The sequence below is a fragment of the Cololabis saira genome, chromosome 22 (genome assembly GCF_033807715.1).
Source record: "Cololabis saira isolate AMF1-May2022 chromosome 22, fColSai1.1, whole genome shotgun sequence".
NCBI lineage: Eukaryota > Metazoa > Chordata > Actinopteri > Beloniformes > Belonidae > Cololabis > Cololabis saira.
The window spans coordinates 31,090,819-31,110,840 of NC_084608.1; the positions used below are offsets into that span (position 1 = coordinate 31,090,819).

The 20,022-nt window shown below is 37.6% G+C and overlaps 1 protein-coding gene and 1 pseudogene across 3 annotated transcripts in view; both read left to right on the forward strand.

Moving 5' to 3' along the window:
• Positions 1 to 2,220: 2,220 nt before the first annotated feature.
• Positions 2,221 to 20,022, forward strand: part of tnk2a (tyrosine kinase, non-receptor, 2a) — a 94,003-nt gene continuing 76,201 nt past the window's right edge. For 2 of the 3 annotated variants that reach the window (XM_061713697.1, XM_061713699.1), the window contains exons 1-2: positions 17,072 to 17,148; positions 17,385 to 17,518. In XM_061713697.1, the coding sequence (XP_061569681.1) occupies positions 17,112 to 17,148; positions 17,385 to 17,518 (171 nt within the window). In that variant the 5' untranslated portion in view covers positions 17,072 to 17,111. Of the gene's footprint in view, positions 2,408 to 9,633; positions 9,714 to 17,071; positions 17,149 to 17,384; positions 17,519 to 20,022 lie in introns of those variants that run through there. The other variant, XM_061713698.1, reaches the window with a different exon arrangement.
• LOC133423396 (general transcription factor II-I repeat domain-containing protein 2-like) lies at positions 5,754 to 7,578 on the forward strand (annotated as a pseudogene).

A 20,022-nucleotide genomic window follows, 5' to 3' on the forward strand; every position in this document is an offset into this window, starting at 1 on the left:
CGGTGTATTTCCATGAATTGTATTTATTCGGTCTTGACATTGGATTATGTGTTTTAAAATGGCTTGAAATTTCAGAATTGAGTTCCGTTTCCATCATCCGTTACAACAAATACTTTTTCTCCAGGTTTTGAGCCAGAAACTTGTGTTTAGGAAATGTATTTCACCTCACTGTTGTGCAGACTGCCTTTCTGTGTTTCAAAAGTTAAAGTATGTTATTTCTAAATTCAGCAGAACGTGTAATAAACCCTCTAGCTTTCCATCTGGTATGTCTGCCTGGCATTTTTTACAACAGCAAAAACAAGAACTCAAAGTTCATTTGATCTGATGTTATTAAGCAAAGCGAACTTCATCCTGCAAGGCAAGTTTATTTGTATAGCACAATTCAACACAAGGTAATTTAGAATTTTTAGAATTTATTGAAAGATAGCCCCTTGAGATGTAACATCTCATTTTCAAGGGGGTCCCATAAAACACCATAAGTCTAGTTACAAAGTAGGCTAATTAAATAACCTAAACAATGAGATAAATATAACATAACAGAGAGGAAAAAAAAAAATAATAAATAGAAAAAGGACACAAAAAAATACATAAATTAAAAACAGGCAATTTGTTTTAAGTTGAGAATATAATGACAACTTAAAACAATGAAAAGAGGTAATAGAATGCGAAAAGAGGGGAAGATTATTGCAATCTGATGGAGCTTTAAAAATAAAATCTTTTCCCAACCTCTTTTAAAATTCTCGGAACAAAGAAAAACAAAATTCGTATGTCTGAGTGAGTATGGAGAGTTATATAGAATCATGAGTTCTTTTAAATATGGAGGACAGTGAAAATAAACACGTTTAAAAAGGAACTGAAGCCAGTGAAATTGCCGTCTAGATTTGGGTTGCAACCAGTTTAATGAATCAAACATAAAAAAAAAGAATTCAAGCTGCTTTACATCATCATTAAAAGCAGCAAGACACAATTAAAAAGTAGTAAATGATAAGAAAAGAGGTAAAATAATGGTGTTTGTAGGGACTATGTTTTGCAAAACAAACTGCTGCATCAAAAAAGGAAACAAAATACACCCTGACATAAAGCAGGAGGTTATGATTGATTTTTAAAATCACTTCAGGTGTCAAGTCTGAGCAAAGCATAATTTGGTTTTACATTCAGTTCTGTTTACTGATAATTCTGTACAATTTGTAAACTTTTTGACAATTTAACTATAGTACCAAACTCATAGGTGTCAAGTAACGAAGTACAAATACTTCGTTACCTTACTTAAGTAGAAATTTTGGTTATCTAAACTTCACTGGAGTAATTATTTTTCAGATGACTTTACTTTTACTCCTTACATTTTAAAAACAGCCTTGTTACTCATTTCATTTCACAATTTCATTTTGGCCTTTAAAAAAAAAACTATCCAGTTAAATTGCTCCATCCGGATAGAGTGAATTTGGTTGTGGTTGTTTCAGATGTTCTTGTCCAGTTTTGTTCTTACATCCGTTCCCTCAGATTCCTGCAACTAAACTTGGATGTACATTCCAATAAAGGTTAGGATAAATGATAACATGCCTCTGAAGTTTGACTTTTTGCACCATTACAATACTTATAGGCAACTAGTCATCATATCTCCTGCTCTCTGAAACACATGTTAATGCTCAATAGTACACATATATGGTTCTTTAATATATTTGCATTATACTAAGATGCATTCATTTTCAATGGCCTTTGTCCTTGATGGCTTTTTTCCCCCTTACATTACTTTTACTTTTATACTTTAAGTAGTTTTGAAACCAGTACTTTTATACTTTTACTTGATTAAAAAACTTGAGTTGATACTTCAACTTCTATTAGTATTTTTAAACTCCTAGTATCGATACTTCTACCTGAGTAATGAATGTGAATACTTTTGACACCTCTGCCCAAACTAAAGCATTTATTTTCTTTTAGACTTGAACGCCACAGGAAAATTGATTTAAAAAAAAAAAAAAAGCTTTTATTTTGAAACATGAACCCAAATTAACTCCCGAGCGCGGCTTTTATTGTGGTACTTCCGCCAATCGAGGGCAGCGCGTCCACGCCTCTAGGCTGATTTATGGTTCTGCGTTACACCAACGCAGAGCCTACGCCGTAGGGTACGCGGCGACGCGCACCGTACGGCGTAGGCCCTGCGTCGATTTAACGCGGACCATAAATCAGGCTTCTGACGTAGGCAACGCTGGAATCCCTGCATGCACACTGCGCATAGCTGGGAATAACGGACTTTATAATTTCACCGACCTGCGTTTGAATTTAATGGAACCCTTTAATTTAACGGAGCTGCAGAATTGAGCGGTTTGACCAGAAGGAGCTTGGCTGAAGAGAGACTGCAGACTGACCGCAGGAGAGACAGGTTCCCCCAACAAAGCCCTAGGTTAAGGTTTGTACGTGTTTTCTCTGTTTTATCCAACATGTTGCACCAAAAAAAACAAAAACAAAGCCACATGTTTAATATAATGCAAGCAAACGGTCGACAGTTGAAGCTGCATGCAAAAAACTGACACAGGAGAGATAATCAGCTTGGTGGCTTTAACCATCCTGAAACATTACTGTCACATCCTACAAATAAAAGCTGTGCAAAATGCACTAAAAACAAAGGCTTGATTTGTTTTTTTAAAGCATATTGATGCAGGTGTCTCCATCAGAGCAGCAGATGAGTGAGTCCATGACTGCAGGTGTTCTGCCAATTTCTGCAACCTGCCGAGAATTGATACTTTGTGGTTCTGCGCATGCGCACAGTCGATTTTCAAAGTTTGATTGCCACGCCCATCATTTCTGGCACCATGTAAAATTGATAATATGGGATGTTGAGTATTTGATCCTTCAAAATACACTACCCATGACATGAATTGCATTATACTTTGTGAACATTATACGATAAAGAGAAAAAAAAACCCAATTCTAGTGCTTTAGTCATTCGCCTTTATTTAACCAGGTAAATATTAACAATATTGACATCTGATTGGTCAAATATTGACCAATCAGAAGAAGAGGCGGGGCTATTTTGCACCAATTATGTTCAAGGACTCATTTATAACACATTTATTACATGTTTATAACACAAAGGGGGGGTAGGTGCAGTTATTTACTAATTTATTACATGTTTATAACACATTTATTACATATTTATAACACAAAGGGAGTAGGTTCAGTTATTTACTAATTTATTACATGTTTATAACACAATACAATAAAAGTACATACTTGCTGATCCCAGGTGTTATAAGTTGTTTTGAAGTCATGTTGGTGCTTTTGAATGGTTCCTCTTGGACATTCCCATTTAAGTCATCACCTAAAGCCGCGTTGGCATTGGTTTGGTTCATTCTGTACGTTTTATGGTTCAATTTCAGAAGTCCAGGATTGAATGGTCCCCAATTATATTTTTTTTAAACAGAGTCTACAATGAAACACTGTCATAATGATCAATTAGCATTTCTAGAGATGAGAATTTGTACGTGAAATGTTGGCCGTTGAGCCTTTAAGGCAAGGGTCTCAAACTCCCGGCCCGCGGGCCGTTTGCGGCCCGCGCTGCCCCTCCCCCCGGCCCGCACCCAATGTCAAAAATGTAATGTAATCTGGCCCGTAAAACTATTTTTTCCATTTACCTTTTTTTTTTTTTTATAGTTGTTTCATACCAAATTAAATTACCTTCTTCGTATAAAATTGAAATAAAAACACGTTTTTTTTTTAAAAATGTAGGCCTACAGAATAAATTATTTAAGGATGCTATGACCTAGAGTCCGACAACTCCACTCAGTGCATCACTTCCACTGCCGTGGTCCGCGAGACTCGCTGAACACTGCAAAGCAGCATCCCGAGCCCTTGCTCTCTGAAGTCGCCAATGTCTGTGCCTCGCGTCGGGAAGAACTGATGGGCACCTGTGACACATTTGCATTACCCCATGATGTACAGATTGCAACACTCCTGACTCCTAAAATGCGACTGCTACGGATGAAGCCCCCAGATGCACGAGACAACGTGTTTAAATGTATGTGTAAACGCAGATTACAAGGTGCTGATTGGCTTCAGTGTGATGGCGAAACCTATTTAGTCCGTGAACCTTTGTTGGCTCACCAGGTGTGTTTCCGACTGGAGGAAACAGTTTTTGGCCACACGCACGCACGCACGTACGCACGGAATGACATGCCGTACCGGGCTGATGTATGTCTGTAACTGGCAAACTGGACTATGTGAGTGTAAAATAAATGTATATTGTGCATCGCAAAGAAAGTTTAAGTGGACATTCATTCATCATGCACCTGGCATATTAAAAGTAAGCGCATCAAAAAGGTTCTTCCGTTGAAATACACCTCAGTGGCTTAAAGCGTTGGCTTAGCTACAGTATGTTTTATAAAAACAGAAAATGCATGAGCCATTTTATGAATCCATATTTATTTATATATATATATATATATATATATATATATATATATATATATATATATATATATATATATATATATATATATATATATATATATATATATATATATATATACATATATATATATATATCAATATAATACTAAAAAGCAAAGCACAGACCGATTCGCAGACTGGGAAGACTACGCGTCCTTTGCTTCAGCGCAAAAACCGGTTGATGATGAAATGTCTGAATATCTCAGCTCCCGGCTCTCTGATAACCCAGACCCAGACATTGTGCTTTAATGGTGGGAGTTCAACAAAGAGCGCTTCCCTGCGCTCTCAAAGCTGGCGCGTTTCATTTTTAGTGTCCCCGTATCCAGTGCGCCTTCAGAGAGGGCGTTTAGTGTCTGTGGGCGCACAACTTGGAGGAGAGACGCACGGGATTGGGACCTCAGTCGGTCAGCAACATTCTCTTCCTCCACAGTAATGTGGCCAAGTGATTAATCTTTTAAATTATTCGTTTCATTCGTTAACATTGTTTATTTTATTTTTATTTATTTTATTGTCATTTATTTAGCTATTAGTGTTACATTTCGAACCACTCACAGCTGTTGTTGCCATTTGTTAATTAGGTTATAGGTTCTAAAGAGGCGTTGCTGAATATTTTCATTCTTATTTTTAGTTTTTCAAACAGAATACCTGCGACATTAATATCAGCAGTTTTTCATGTTGTTTATTTGACATTTGTATGTGCCGTGTGATGGTGCAAAGTTTTGGATAAAAACGAAGTCATGTTTAAATGTATTGTGTTGTGTGTTTCTCACTATCATGTTTCTTATTCAGGTCTCTCTTAGAAAAGAGACCGTACCGGCCTCAATTGATGCGTGCGCGAAAGGTTATCCATCAAGCTCCACAATGATGATCATGTTAACATTAAATCAGATAGCCTATATTTGTCCGGGACATTTCTCTGTGGGACGGGAGAAGACAAAAAATCCAGGCACCTCTATTATTGTGGGGGCACGAATTCTCCGAGTTTTGCGTGACGGTGTAACACGCACGTTGCAGGTGCGGGCTGTAGGCTGCTTTATGGTTCCGCGTTACACCAACGCAGAGCTAACGGCAGCGTACGGTGCGCGTCGCCGCGTAACGTACGCCGTAGGCTCTGCGTCGATTTAACGCGGAACCATAAATCCGGCTTAATGGTCAGAGAAGCGCGCCGCGGGATGAAAAAAAAAAAAGGTCCCGCGCAGGGCTCTACGGGTCACTCTACGGGTCAAAGGTTATGTCAAAGGTCGGGCGTGCAGGTGTTGATGTAGAGAGCGGGATTTTGTGTCTGTTAACTGCTGCTAACAACAAGGATGTCTTTTTCAAAAGCAAAAAGGAAAGTGGATGATGAACACAGACAGTTTCAAGAGAGATGGACATTGCAGTATTTTTTTGTGGAGTTCAGTGGAAATGCGACCTGTCTTATATGCAAGGAAAAAGTCGCTGTTCTTAAAGAATATAATCTCAAACGCCACTACTCGACCAGACACGGAGAACAGTATGAGAAGTACCAGGGAGATGAGAGGAATCAACGAGCTATGCAGCTACAGAGAGGGCTGTCATCTCAGCAAAATCTGTTCCATAAAGCCAAGAAGGAAGCTGATTCTGCTGTTGAAGCCAGTTATGTGGTGAGTGAATTAATTGCCAAATCCGGAAAACCATTCACCGAAGGACAGTTTTTGAAGGACTGCATGTTGAAAGTTGCTAATGTCCTGTGTCCGGAAAAGACGAGCTTGTTTAGCAATATTTCTCTGTCGGCAAACACCGTTGCAGAGCGGATCAGCGAGTTGTCAAGTGACATCTACCAGCAGTTACGCAGAAAAGCTAGCGCTTTCACTGCATACTCCGTGGCGCTTGATGAAAGCACAGATAAAACCGACACTGCTCAACTAGCCATTTTCATCAGGGGGATAAATGAACAATTTGAAGTGACAGAAGAGTTACTGAGTGTGTCTCCAATGCACGGACGGACTACAGCCAAAGACATCTTTCAGACTCTGTGTGACGCGATGGAACGCGCTGGGTTGCCATGGAAGCGACTGGTGGGCGTGACCACTGACGGGGCCCCTTCAATGACAGGTCAAAAAAACGGACTGGTAGCGCTGGTGCAGAGGAAGTTAGCGGAGGAAAATGCAGATCCAGCAATTGTTTTGCACTGCATCATTCACCAACAGACGCTGTGCAGCAAATGCCTCAAATATGAACATGTCATGTCCGTTGTCCTGAAATGTATTAATTACATTAGGTCCAGGAGCTTACAGCACCGCCAGTTTCAGGCCTTTTTAGAGGAAATTGAGGCAGCATGGTGATGTGCTTTATTTTACTGAGGTGCGCTGGCTTAGCAGAGGAAATGTGCTCAAAAGATTTTTTGAGTTAAGATCAGAGGTGAAGAGGTTCCTGGATGATGGCAGAATGGATGTCCCTGAATTAGATGATCCAAAATGGGTCATGGACCTTGCATTCCTAGTGGACATCACACGTGAGCTGAACATCCTTAACCTGAAGCTGCAGGGTCCTGGTCAGCTTGTCACAGCAGCTTATGAAGGTGTAAAAGCCTTCACCACAAAGCTGAAACTATGGAAAACTCAGCTTCCTGCGAAAAACCTCAGTCATTTCAACACATGCAGATGTCTTGTGGAGGAGGGTGCAGCATTCAGTGGTGATGAATATGCTTCTGCAATTGAAAGCCTACTGCAGGAATTTGACCTGCGCTTTGCCGACTTTAAGGCACATTGTGACACTTTCCAGCTGTTTGCAGACCCCTTCTCAGCTGATGTGGAGAGTGTCCCCAGTGTGTTGCAAATGGAAGTGATTGATTTACAGTGCAACGGTGCACTGAAAAATAAATTCAGAGATGCACAGGGAGAAGCAGACAAGACTGGACAATTTCTGAGGGAATTAGGTCCATCCTTCCCAGAGCTGTCCAAAGTATTCAGTCGGGTTTTATGTCTTTTTGGGAGCACATATGTGTGTGAGAAACTTTTCTCAACTATGAACTATAATAAGTGCAAGTACAGGTCCAGGCTTAGTAATGCCCATCTTGAAGCTGTACTCAGGGTTTCAACTGCGACCTCCATAAGGGCAAATGTAGCTCATCTGTGTGAGCAGAAGCGCTGTGTAGTGTCTGGCAAAAAATAGAAAAGAGGTACAAATGTGACTGCATTTCTTAGTTGATTGTTCGGTTTCAGTAAGGTGTGCAAGATAATTCAAAGTAAGGGAAAATTATTTTGTTGTGTTCAAAAACCTGTTAAAAATTGTTGTGTTAAAAAACCTGTTAAAAAATTATATAATTGTATTTTGCTGTTCAGTATGTCATGTAAAAAGTTGTTGAAGTTGTTCATGTCGAAAAAGAAGTAAAAATTTCAGACGCATTGCACTTTCTTGTCATCTTGTTTCTTGTGAACGCTGAAGTGGCCCTCTTATGAGATGACAATACTTGCAGTGGCCCCAAGGCAATTTGAGGTTGAGACCCCTGCTTTAAGGTGTTTAAATATCATTAACCCATGACTTTGAAACAATTGGACAAATATAAATTGTCTTGATGGCGTCTGGAGGTGATGGAGAGCAGATTTTATGAAACTAACTGCTTTCTCATCCAGGCTTTGGTGAAATAGTGACTAAAAAACAGAGGGAAAAGAAGAGTGTAAGCCACTCGATAAATACACAAAATATAGAATCAGATGAAGTAAGAAGAATTTTACATCAAATTTAAATCCTGTTATATCCTAAATTTGAAATTATGGAGCCATGTATTTGGTTTCAGATTTGGTCCATTCTGTCCCAAAGTCATAGTTTTGAGGTGCAAAACCTGATTGGCTGTGAAGCAGCGAACTTCTGCTTGCAAATGAAGTCTTGTATAAGTATATAAAATTTCAGATTTCTGTCACAACTGGTTCATGAGACGTTGGCATTTGCGAGTTGTAGCCAAAGATCGAATCTGTTGCCGTACGGAGAACGTGGTACTGATTGTCGCCATCTAACTTTTACAACCAAAACTTTAAAAATGGATTGTATGATGAAAATTCTCTTAACTACTTTTCATCGGCATGATCAGGGGATGGTGTATCCTAAATTTAGAAAACAATACCATCAGTTTTCTCAACGATAGTGGGGACAGGTTGGATGTATTGGGATTGTGGATTTTTAACTCATACAGTTCTCCAAAATATTATCCAAAATGTAAAGCCTGAAAGTAAACACAAGGATATAAGCCAAACTTAAGGTGATGTGTTCAGTATCCTCTTCGTTTGAACGCCGTTGGGATGGAGAAGTTCAGCGGATTCAGTGTCAGGATCATCTCCAACATCTCAGTAGACGATACTGAAACCTGCTTTTTTTTTTTTTAATCTGTTCCTCTTTTTAAATAAGTGCACACCTTTGTGCTTCCATTTAAATTAAAATTAAAATCAAACAAAAAAATGAAGCAACACTCATCCCTGGACAACTATTATGGACTTGACTTGGACTCTCTCTCAGTGACGCTGCTCTAGGGCTGGGCGATATATCGAGATTTTAATATATATCGATATATTTTCAAACTCGATATGGTACGAGACTATATTGTTTATATCGATTAAAAATTTTTTATTTTTTTTTATGATTTTGATATAGCTTATTTTGTGACAAATTGACTTGAATGTTTTATTTGAGATTTAGACAAATGTTTTGTTATTTGCACAACTGTCAACCTCAGTGGAAAAGTCTGCCTGTTACTGTCTACATTGTATTAATTGCACAGTGTATTTTAATTTAATTGTTATGCAGGAAAGGGATATTTGTTTTATTTTATTCAAGAAGCATTTTTATTCTATATATGCAGGCAGTTTATTTTTATTTCATTTGTTTTATACATGTTGATATTGTGCAGACCTCTGTTAATAAAGGAACCTGTGTGACATTTGGCACGAGGCTTTGTATTAAAACTGACTGTTTTTTTAAGGGTTTGATCAGAAAAAATGAAGCTAACAGAGATGCTATGCTATAATGCTTTGGGGGAAACCCCAATTATGGCACAGAAAAAATATCGATATATATCGAGTATCGCCATTTAGCTAGAAAATATCGAGATATGACTTTTGGTCCATATCGCCCAGCCCTACGCTGCTCCAGGGTATTTGTCCCAACTCCACGTGGAAGGAGATGAAATGATTTAGTTGGGGAAGTTTAAATGTGTGCCGTGCTGCTCTCTTGCAGGTGCGGCGCTCCTGCATCCATGGCTGCGTGCAGGTGACCTCCGGAGAACTCCAGCTGATCCAGCAGAAGATCTCTGCAAGGCAAGAACACGGCTGCATGGCCAAAACAATCTCTCCATCTTTTAAATATTATAATTTATGCACTGGGTTGTTTTCCTGGTCCTGGGTGTACGTTAACTTTTATTGTTTGCAGGAGTTGTTCTTTGGAGCCCGATGGTTTTGTAGTTCAAGATTAACATTTGAGTGAGAGGAAAAGAGATGAATGTGTGTGATTGTTTTATTATAAAAATTGCCACGGTGGCTTAGCGGTTAGCACTGTTGCCTCACAGAAAGAAGGTTCCTGGTTTGACTCCCTGGCCCTGGTAGGTGTGAGTGAGTGTGCGTGTGCGTGGTTGTTTGTCTGTATATGTGGCTCTGTGATACACTGGCGACCTGTCAAGGCCAAACTTCCATGTTTTTCATCCGGAGCTGCTTTTATATAAAACTCCTGGAATATGGAATGAAAATAATGTCATGGAGCTTTTTTTAGGTGCACCAAACACCAACTCCAGGAACTTACACTACACACAGGTTTACAAAACCTCCCCATCCATGCTGCTTGCTTGGGTCAGTCGTAATACCAAGGCTGCGTCCGGAATCCCATCCTTACACCCTAATGAGTAGCAAAAACAGTATGTGAGATTTTTTAGTGCGTCCGAAACATTAGTTCGTACTCAATAGTATGTACTATCCATACTCATTCCAGAGAAAATTATTAGTGTGGATTGCTGGACACTAGATAAGCAGAAACTTCCCACAATGCATGCAGTGGTGTTTGGTTGCTAAGTGCTGTGCAGATACATATATGTCATAAGTATAATATTAAGTATAATAATATTATTATATAATATTAATATTATAATATTCGTATATAATAATATTATATAATGTCATCTTGTTTGGGCGGAGCGGTGCTGCTGCTGGCGCTGTGACTGGAGTTGTTACCATGGTAACGGCTCCCCCTCCCAACGGCAGGAAGTGCCGTGTGGCTCTGAGTAGTACGTCCCAATTAATGCAGACTACTGATATTTATTCAAAAGTTTGCCGAACTAAAGTATACTTTTTGAGTATATACTGTTTAGTATGGTATTTCGGACGCACCGCAAGTCTTGTGTCTTTCTCCTCATGGCTCTCCTTTGACCCGTCTTTATAAGGCTCCACTTTTTTGTATTATTATTGTAGTATTGTTGAGTTTCCCCTTTTTTTTCTTCTATATGTTCTCCCGAGAACTCCTCCAAACAAACTTCACGTGTTCAGTCTTCTTATGGAGCCGTCATGGTGTTGAACATTTAAGCCTGATTTATGGTTCTGCGTTAAACCAACGCAGAGCATACGCTGTTGCCGTGACGAAGTCGTGAAACCTTCGGACTTCTCCGTCACTCCATTTCGCCGCGGTGCAACACCCCCTCAGAGCGCTAGTTGATACTTTGTTTAGCTTCCTGCTTTTCCGGTCACAGAATCAAAGAGATAAGGACAACTATTGTGCAAAAAACCAAAACAATCAAAAAAAAAAAAAATCACACACACACGAAGAAAAGAGCGCTGAAAGTTCACGACTGCTTCACGAACCGGAACCGGAAACTCTGCGTTGATTTAACGCAGAACCATAATTCAGCCTTTAGCCTGTTCAGCGTGGGTGTCTTTCTGTATTTCTCTCAGGGTTGAAGTCTCCACCTTTGGGGCGTAGATTTGCTGGGATGTCCGTCTCTGGGGGGATTGGCAGCAGTCTTGAATACTTGTGAATAATCTTTGTCACTTCTGTTAAACTCTAAATAATTTGGAAATTGTATAATCCCCCTTTCCAGACTGATGTGAATTAACAGTTGCTTCTCTAAGCAAAGGTTGCAAAAGGGAGCAAAGGTTGAAAGATCAATTCCTGCAAAAATGGCATAGTGAACTCTATAGGATGACATCATGTGATATTTATGTAGAGATTAAGCAAGAGTTTAACCTAGAACAGTATTTATTATGTCAAAATCTAAAGTATAGACAGGCCATTTGTAATTTTAGGATGAATAACAGCATAATACCAAAAGTCAGAGATTCTGTAACCTCTGTAATGTCAACCGTATTGGAGATGAGTTTCATATTTTGTTTGAATGTAAAAATGTAAATATAATGAATCTCAGACAAAAATACTTACCAAAGTATTATACAAACCGACCATCTATGTTTAAATTGATTTTGTTACTTCAATCTAATAAGTTAGATGTTATTTATAAATTAGGCGCCTTTTTGAAGAATGTCCTTTCTCTGTTTAAATGATTTTTATTTATTTTTTCTTTGCCAAATTGAGTATTTTAGTTGAACATGTACAGCCTGCCACTTGCTACAAATTTAAAATGGTTTGTGTTTTTGTGCTCGATACCATGTGATCATGGTCGTGAGTTAAAATAAATGATTGATTGATTGATTGATTGATTAAGACCAATACTTGAATTAACATCCATGTGAATGCTTGAGAACAGAAAACAGCCAAAACATCTGCTTTCATCCAGCTGCTGCTGCTGCTGACGCTGATTTGTTCATTAAGAGCTGGTTTGTAGCAACATCTGGCTGCACCGCACTCTCCAATCTCTGCAAGAAGTGAGGGAGTAACTAGTATTGCCTTCAGGAGTTTTTGTTTTCCTGGCTTCATTTTTGTTGATAATTACAATGGCATATGGGAAACAAGCTGACATTGTTTTTACCTAATTTAAATTATTTTAGTTGTTTATACACATGCACAAAAAAGGTATGTAAGTATGTTCTTGGTGTTCCCTTGGAAGAGCTGGAGGCGATGGCCGGGTAGAGGAAGTTTGGGCCTCTCTGGTCCCTCTGCTGTCTGTATGATCTGATTCCAGATACGCTGAAGTCAATAGATAGATAACTTTAACACCAAAATTGATATTAAAACACATTTCCGTATTGCATTATTACGATACTTTGACTTGATAGAATTAGTGTCAAAGGCAGAGCAGCTGGATCTGGTGAAAAATGGGGGAAAAATAAATCCTGCAGCCGTAATCTCAGGTACGTGATCGTGCCGCAAAAGAGCAGCGAGGCAGTCGCGTTCACACCACTTCACTTTTTTAGGTCAGTGAAAGGAAGCTAAATTTAGCTGCAGTATTTTAGAGCATCGCCCTCAATAAAGTCCCTGCAGCACAGACAAAAAGCGGAGATTTCATTCTCATTTCAGCCACCAGTGAGCACATGCACACTCGTACACGGAGACACACATGAAAGCACAGACTTGTAGCTCGTGTACTGATACCCTGCAGTTCACGCCCCAGTTAACTGCCTGCGCTGTTACATGCTGCTCATTGTAATCCTACTACTACTACTCAGAATATCAAAATACAGTCTTACACACAATCAGACAGATAAGAAATTAATACCATTGCAGAGTAAGAGTTATTCTTGATGTAACTTGACAGTCTGATTCCTCTCTCCATATCCTGGAGCTGAAGCATTTTGCCACTTAAACAGAATAAAAACTGACCAGAAGAGTTGAAAAGCCCCAGTTATAGCCATTTTGGCACATTTTAGCATATTAAGACATAAATGCCTAAATGTGCCTAAATGTTTCAGATACTATTCTGTTTAGGTTGATTTATTTGATATCAGAGGTGGGTAGAGTAGCCAAAAACTGTACTCAAGTAAAAGTACTGTTAATTCATAATAATATGACTCAAGTAGAAGTAAAAAGTAGTCATCCAAATAATTACTTGAGTAAAAGTAAAAAAGTACTTGGTGAACTACTCAAGTACTGAGTAACTGTTGAGTAACGTCTGATTCACAACCATTCAAACAGACAAAAGTACAAAATAATCATCTTCAGGCAAATTAAATCAATAAAATAAATCAAATTAATAAAAAATAGCTTAAATTAAAATAATCTTAAAGTAAATTCAAGTACTTTAATAAATAAAAAAATAAATAAAATAATAACAGAATAAAAAAATAAATTAAGCACAAGTAGCACAAAATTTCCAGCCTTTGTACTTTTCTTTTTTAACCAGGCAGAACTAGAACAAACATGAACTCATAGAAACTCTGTGTGTGTTTGAGTCTGTGTAAATGTGACAAAACATTCAAAAACAAACATTTTTCCCAAAGAATCACTCAGTGATGTCATGAGATTGACCCGTACACGGATAAAAGGGATAAAAGAAAAGTAACAGCTCAACGTAGCCTAATGTAGCGGAGTAAGAGAAACAGTTTCTTCTTCACAAATCTACTCAAGTAAAAGTAAAAAGTATAGTGATTCAAAACTACTCCTGAAAGTACAACATTTCCCAAAACTTACTCAAGTAAATGTAACAGAGTAAATGTAACTGGTTACTACCCACATCTGTTTGATATCTATGACAGTAAAAGTACTAATTCCTTCCAAGTTGAGCTTTTTTGGATTGTTTCTATTAGTTGGCCTCTTCAATATATTAATTAATGTGATGGAAATGTTCAAATGTTCGGTCCCTGTGTGAGGTCATTGTTCAGTCAGACCAGTATTGTGTCTGTCCAGTTTGGGTTCAGCTGTAAATACACAGCAGTGCATGTTACTTTAGGCTCTGTTCTGTAAAACTGCTGTACTGGTGACTTTCTGTGTCACTCCTGCTTTGGAACTTGAGATGTACATTTGGAATCATTCACTAATTGAAGCCACATTGCCAAGTCGAGTGCTCTCACATTCATTCAGTCTTACCCAGGTATTGCAGTTACGGAAGAGTATTAGGGCCAGGCAGGAGAAAAATAAAAATAATATTTTAGAGGAGGAAAATTTTCTTTTCATTATGCACTTCGAGAAAAAAGTTGAAATGTCGAGAAAAAAGTTGAAATGTCGAGATTAATGTTGAAGTACAATTTCGTAAAAAAAGTCGAAATGTTGAGAAAAAAGTCGATATGTCGAGAATAATGTTGAAGTACAATTTCGAGAAAAAAGTTGAAATGTCAAGAATAATGGTGAAGTACTATTTCGACATTATTCACGAAATTTCGACTTTATTCACGAAATTTCGTCTTTATTCTTGAAATTGTATTTCAATATTAATATCGAAATTTCGACTTTATTCACGAAATTTCGACTTTATTCTTGAAATTGTATTTCAACATTAATCTAGAAATTTCGATTTTATTCACCAAATTTTGACTTTTTTCTGGACATTTCGACTTTTTTCTTGAAATGTATAATGAAAAAAAAAATCTTCCTCCTCTAAGATATTATTTTTATTTTTCTCCTGCCTGGCCCTAATACTCTTCCGTATGCAGTCACCTTGAGTGGTTAAAATGTGATTATACAGAGGTATTAGATACTGTTTTCCACAACAGCTACCCATTGTGGAATAGTTGGGGTTGTGTGTGTTTGTAACTCAGGATCATTTCAGGCTTTCTTTGGCAAGAATGGTGAAAATGTTGATTGTAGTTTTGTACGTGAATAGGACTTATTATGGAAAAACACCAAAGGTGTGACTGAATTTAGAGTTTAGCTGCAGAAAATGACGTTATTTTTCTTGTTCTTGGGATGTTCTGGTGATCTTTGCACAGCTGCTTTTTGTTGAGACTTACTTTTTGAAATCGATGACAGGTGAGTGTTTGTAACATGCAGCAGCTCTTTCAGTGATCACTCTGACCTCGTTCTGGATTGTATTTTATTTGGTTGTAACTTGTAAACGGTCTTCAGAGGCATAAAACGTTGCTTTTCTCCAGTTCGCTCAATGTGCTACTCGTGTATATCGTATGACGCTTTGTGTGATATCTGTCATCTGTTCCAGGTTGCAATTATTCTTTTAATATGTGGTGTAATATGTGATGTCACGTACAGGACTGTCTCAGAAAATTAGAATATTGTGATAAAGTTCTTTATTTTCTGTAATGCAATTAAAAAAAACAAAAATGTCATACATTCTGGATTCATTACAAATCAACTGAAATATTGCAAGCCTTTTATTATTTTAATATTGCTGATTATGGTTTACAGTTTAAGATTAAGATTCCCAGAATATTCTAATTTTTTGAGATGGGATATTTGAGTTTTCTTAAACTGTAAGCCATGATCAGCAATATTAAAATAATAAAAGGCTTGTAATATTTCAGTTGATTTGTAATGAATCCAGAATGTATGACATTTTTGCTTTTGTAATTGCATTACAGAAAATCACAATATTCTAATTTTCTGAGACAGTCCTGTATATAGAAAAATATGTTTTTGCATTATTTTCGAGTAGTTCAGTTTCATAAAGTGATTAAACATTTCTATTTGAATGTCAGGGTTTTATAATGTTTTGTTTTCATTGAATGTTTTCAGACATTGTTACATTATAATAGGATAAACTCCATCTAGAATCACCATTGCTGCTCCATGCTTTATATTTTCCTGCTCTTTTTATTCTTTTGCGGCAGTTTGTAATGTCAAAAATCAGAGAAAAGCAGCAAATTGTCTTAATAAGATATTTACACAACTATAAATAATGCTGCTCTGACGCATGTGTTTAACTGCAGTTGTGTCTTTTGAAATGGGCCTTGAAATCAGTGCTTGTTTGGGTGGCTGCACCATCTGTGTGTCTGCACCCACCAAACCCATGCAGAGTACTGTCTCCATTAGTGATGCACCGAAATGAAAATCTGTGGCCGAAACCAAAACCGAAAATAATAATAAACACTTGGCCGAATACCGAATAACATACAGAACAATGGTTCTTTGCAGTTTTTCATTTATTTTGCCAATTTTTTCACCATTGCATAAATCAAATAAATGGTTTAGGTATGCTTTTCAAAGAAAAAAATATTTTACAAAATTACAAGGTAGAAATATTTATTGAACAACTGAACATTTCCCAGCATTTTTTAAATATTCCAGCAGACATTATACCAACAAAGCAAAATAACCTAAAATAAATAAATTAGCAAAATAGTTTTTTGGGCCATCTTTGAGTTTACATTAGGCCTATAAATGACTGCTGAAAAATTGTAAATAGGCCTTAAAACAAAAAAAAAATGCATTAAAGTTAATTGTGGAAAAAAAGTGAAAAAGAAGTGGATAAAACAAAATAAAGAAAAAGAAAATCAATCCCATACAAGTATTAATATGGGAAAGGGATTGATTTTCTTTTTCTTTATTTAGTTTTATCCACTTCTTTTGCGTCATCTAAACATGCCATTATTAATTGTTCGGTTTATTCCCCACTAATTCCACCAAACACGAAAGTTTTTTTTTTTGCTATTTTCGTCCGAACAATTTCGGTTACCGAACATTCGGTGCATCACTAGTCTCCATGCCCATCCTCTTCCATCCACTGTCGTTTCCATCCGTCCACCTATTTGTATCTCCATCCTCCTCTCTCCTTCCTCCTTCCTCCAAGATCTCGCTGGAGCTCCTGAATTATTTAACAACTGCCAGCGTGCTCAGCTGCTCAGCCCGGAGCAGATGGAGAGAAGAGGAGGAAGTGCTGGAGAGAGAAGGGGATGCATGGAGGGGGGTGTCGGACGCTCGCAGAGAGCCGTGAGTCAGCAGGGAGTGAAAAGAGCAGTGGGAGGGAGGACGGAGTGATTTCATAGATAGCTTTAGGTGATACGGCAGGAGAGAGGAGCATCAACCCCCCCCCCCTCACCGGTGTGTTTGCACACTCCAATCGATTGAACGCAGAAGGTCACGGAGCCGAGGGGAGATTAGCCAACTAGACTCCGAGGCGGGGAAGCACCGGCGGTGTTGCTAACACCTCCTTTGAATATCTTAAGGACAGGAGAGCTGCAGACGAGACGAGAGGAGCCGCTCCAGCATGGGGGAGAGCTACATGTACCAGAAACTCCCCTACGCCCGAGGAGAGGGGGATGACGAAGAGGAGAGGAGCAGGAGTGTCGGGGGGCAAATGGTAAAGTGTGAAGTTGTGGGTGGACGTGCAACATTTCTGTGATTAGTGTGTGTTGGTGCAGTCAGGTGTGCATGTGTTAGGACTCTACTGGTTTAGAATCATTTATTCATTTATGTGGGACTTATGGCTGGGCGATTTTGGACAAAAATAAAATCCTGATTTTTTTTTTTCTGTAAACCCGATTTTCGATTTCGATTTCGATTTTTTTGGTAAAACTACAAAAGACAATGGGATAAATTGTTTCAAATATTTTATCTTTATTTTGAAAGAAAAATAAACAAATGTCCCTATTGGGAATGAAGTGCAACTGAAAGATACTGTAAATCCTCCTTGAGTTTAGTAAAGTGTCAACATTAACAATCTTCTTGACCAAACAAAGTAAAAAATCTATTTTCCGATTTTCCTTTTTTTAACATTGTCTTTATTAATAAATCCGATTTAGATTTAAAATCGATTAATCGCACAGCCCTAGTTTGACTGGAACTGGACATCATCCTTCATCTAAAGCACAGGTACAATCTGGAAGTACAGAAATTGACTTTTATCATCGATTTGGAATATTTTAAATAATCCATTATTTTTATAGAATAAGTCTGGGAAAAATTTTGATAAAATAATCATGTAAAATAAAATAAACAGAATATTAAATTTTTTCCTCTATCAGGTTTCCCTGATCAAGACCAGGAATTTACAGTGACTGAAAATGGCGATGAAATTAAACTATGGTGTAAATCTTTGAGAGGGGATTTTTTTTTTTTTATTGTGCACTTCGATAAAAAAGTCGAAATATCGAGAATAATGTTGAAATACAATTTCGAAAAAAAAGGCGAAATTTCGTGAATAAAGTCGAAATTTCGCCTTTTTCTCAACATATCAACTTTATTCACGAAATTTTGACTTTTTTCTCAACATTTCGACTTTTTTCTCGAAGTGCATAATGAAAAAAAAAATCTTCCTCCTCTAAAATATTATTTTTATTTTTCTCCTGCCTGGCCCTAATACTCTTCCGTAGTAAATCACCCAATTAGTCATAATTGCTCTTTAATTTCTGTCTATTAACCTCTTTGTTTAAGCAACACTTTTTATACAAGTCCTCTGTGCGCCGTGAACAGACCGAAACCTCCACTGATATATTTACTGGATTAAACGATCATAAAGCTGATGATAATCAACCAGAAAGTCGGTACATGAATCTAAGAATTGGGTCATTTTGAGTGAAAAATGTTTTGTTCTGCAAATATCTTTAAAAAAAAAGAAGGATTGTAATTCTCAAAGGGAGAATAGTTATTTAAAACATACATATGAAAGCAAAACCATAGACACTGCAGGCAAAACTGATTGAAATGTTAATTAAATCTTCTTAATTGCTATTGAGATAAATGTTGTGGATGGCACATAATCTGATAACGTGCGTCCCCACAGGTCCACCAGTGTGGAGCGCCAGGAGCTTAGATTGATATTATTATTGATATTATTGACATTATTTACTTTCCATTCTCCTTATCAGGCATATGATCTAGATCACGGGTCGGCAACCCGCGGCTCCAGAGCCGCATACGGCTCTTTAGCGCCGCCCTAGTGGCTCCTGGAGCTTTTTCAAAAATGTTTGACCCTTTTTTTCTCTTTTTTTTTTCCTTTTTCCTTTCCTTTTTAATCTCGACATTGCGACTTTTTTCACGACATTTCGACTTTTTTCTCAAGATTGTACTTCAACATTAATTTTGACATTTCGACTTTTTCTCGAAATTTCGACTTTTTTCTCAAAATTTTGGCTTTTTTCTCGAGATTGTACTTCAACATTGATCTCGACATTTCAAATGTTTTTCTTGAAATTTTGACTTTTTTCTCAACATTAGACTTTTTTTCTCAACATTTGGACTTTTTTCTCGACATTTCGACTTTTTTCTTGACATTTCACCTTTCACCCTTTGTCTTCATTCTAAGGCTTATACAAGACTTTTCATTTTTTGCGGCTCCAGACATATTTGTTTTTTGTGTTTTTGGTCCAATATGGCTCTTTCAACATTTTGGGTTGCCGACCCCTGAACTGGATAAACCCTAAACTTGAGATGCGACTGAACTGCTTCATAACTGTTCACAACAAAAACACATCCTCTACGGAGCATCAAAACCACGATAATAAAGGCAAAACAGGACACTGTATCTTCTTAGAATTGGAAGAAAAAAAGGAAGCAAACAGCAACAACAAAGAACTATTAACCGTGATTATTCATGCAAATAAAACAAAATACACAAAATGAATCTGACATGGATAATTTACCTTTGGAATACATTGTTATGATGCCTTTTGAGGGGAACGCACCACATAAGCTTTATTGGACCGGATCTAACTAAAACAACATCCTCTAAAACATATTTTAGGCTAAATATGATTATTGTAGTTGTTTATAAGTTATCCCTTCAACCTCACCCACTTGTGTAAGAAAGACCAATCTGCAGCCGTAGTAAAGCTGATAAATCAAATACTGGACTGAACCTTAACA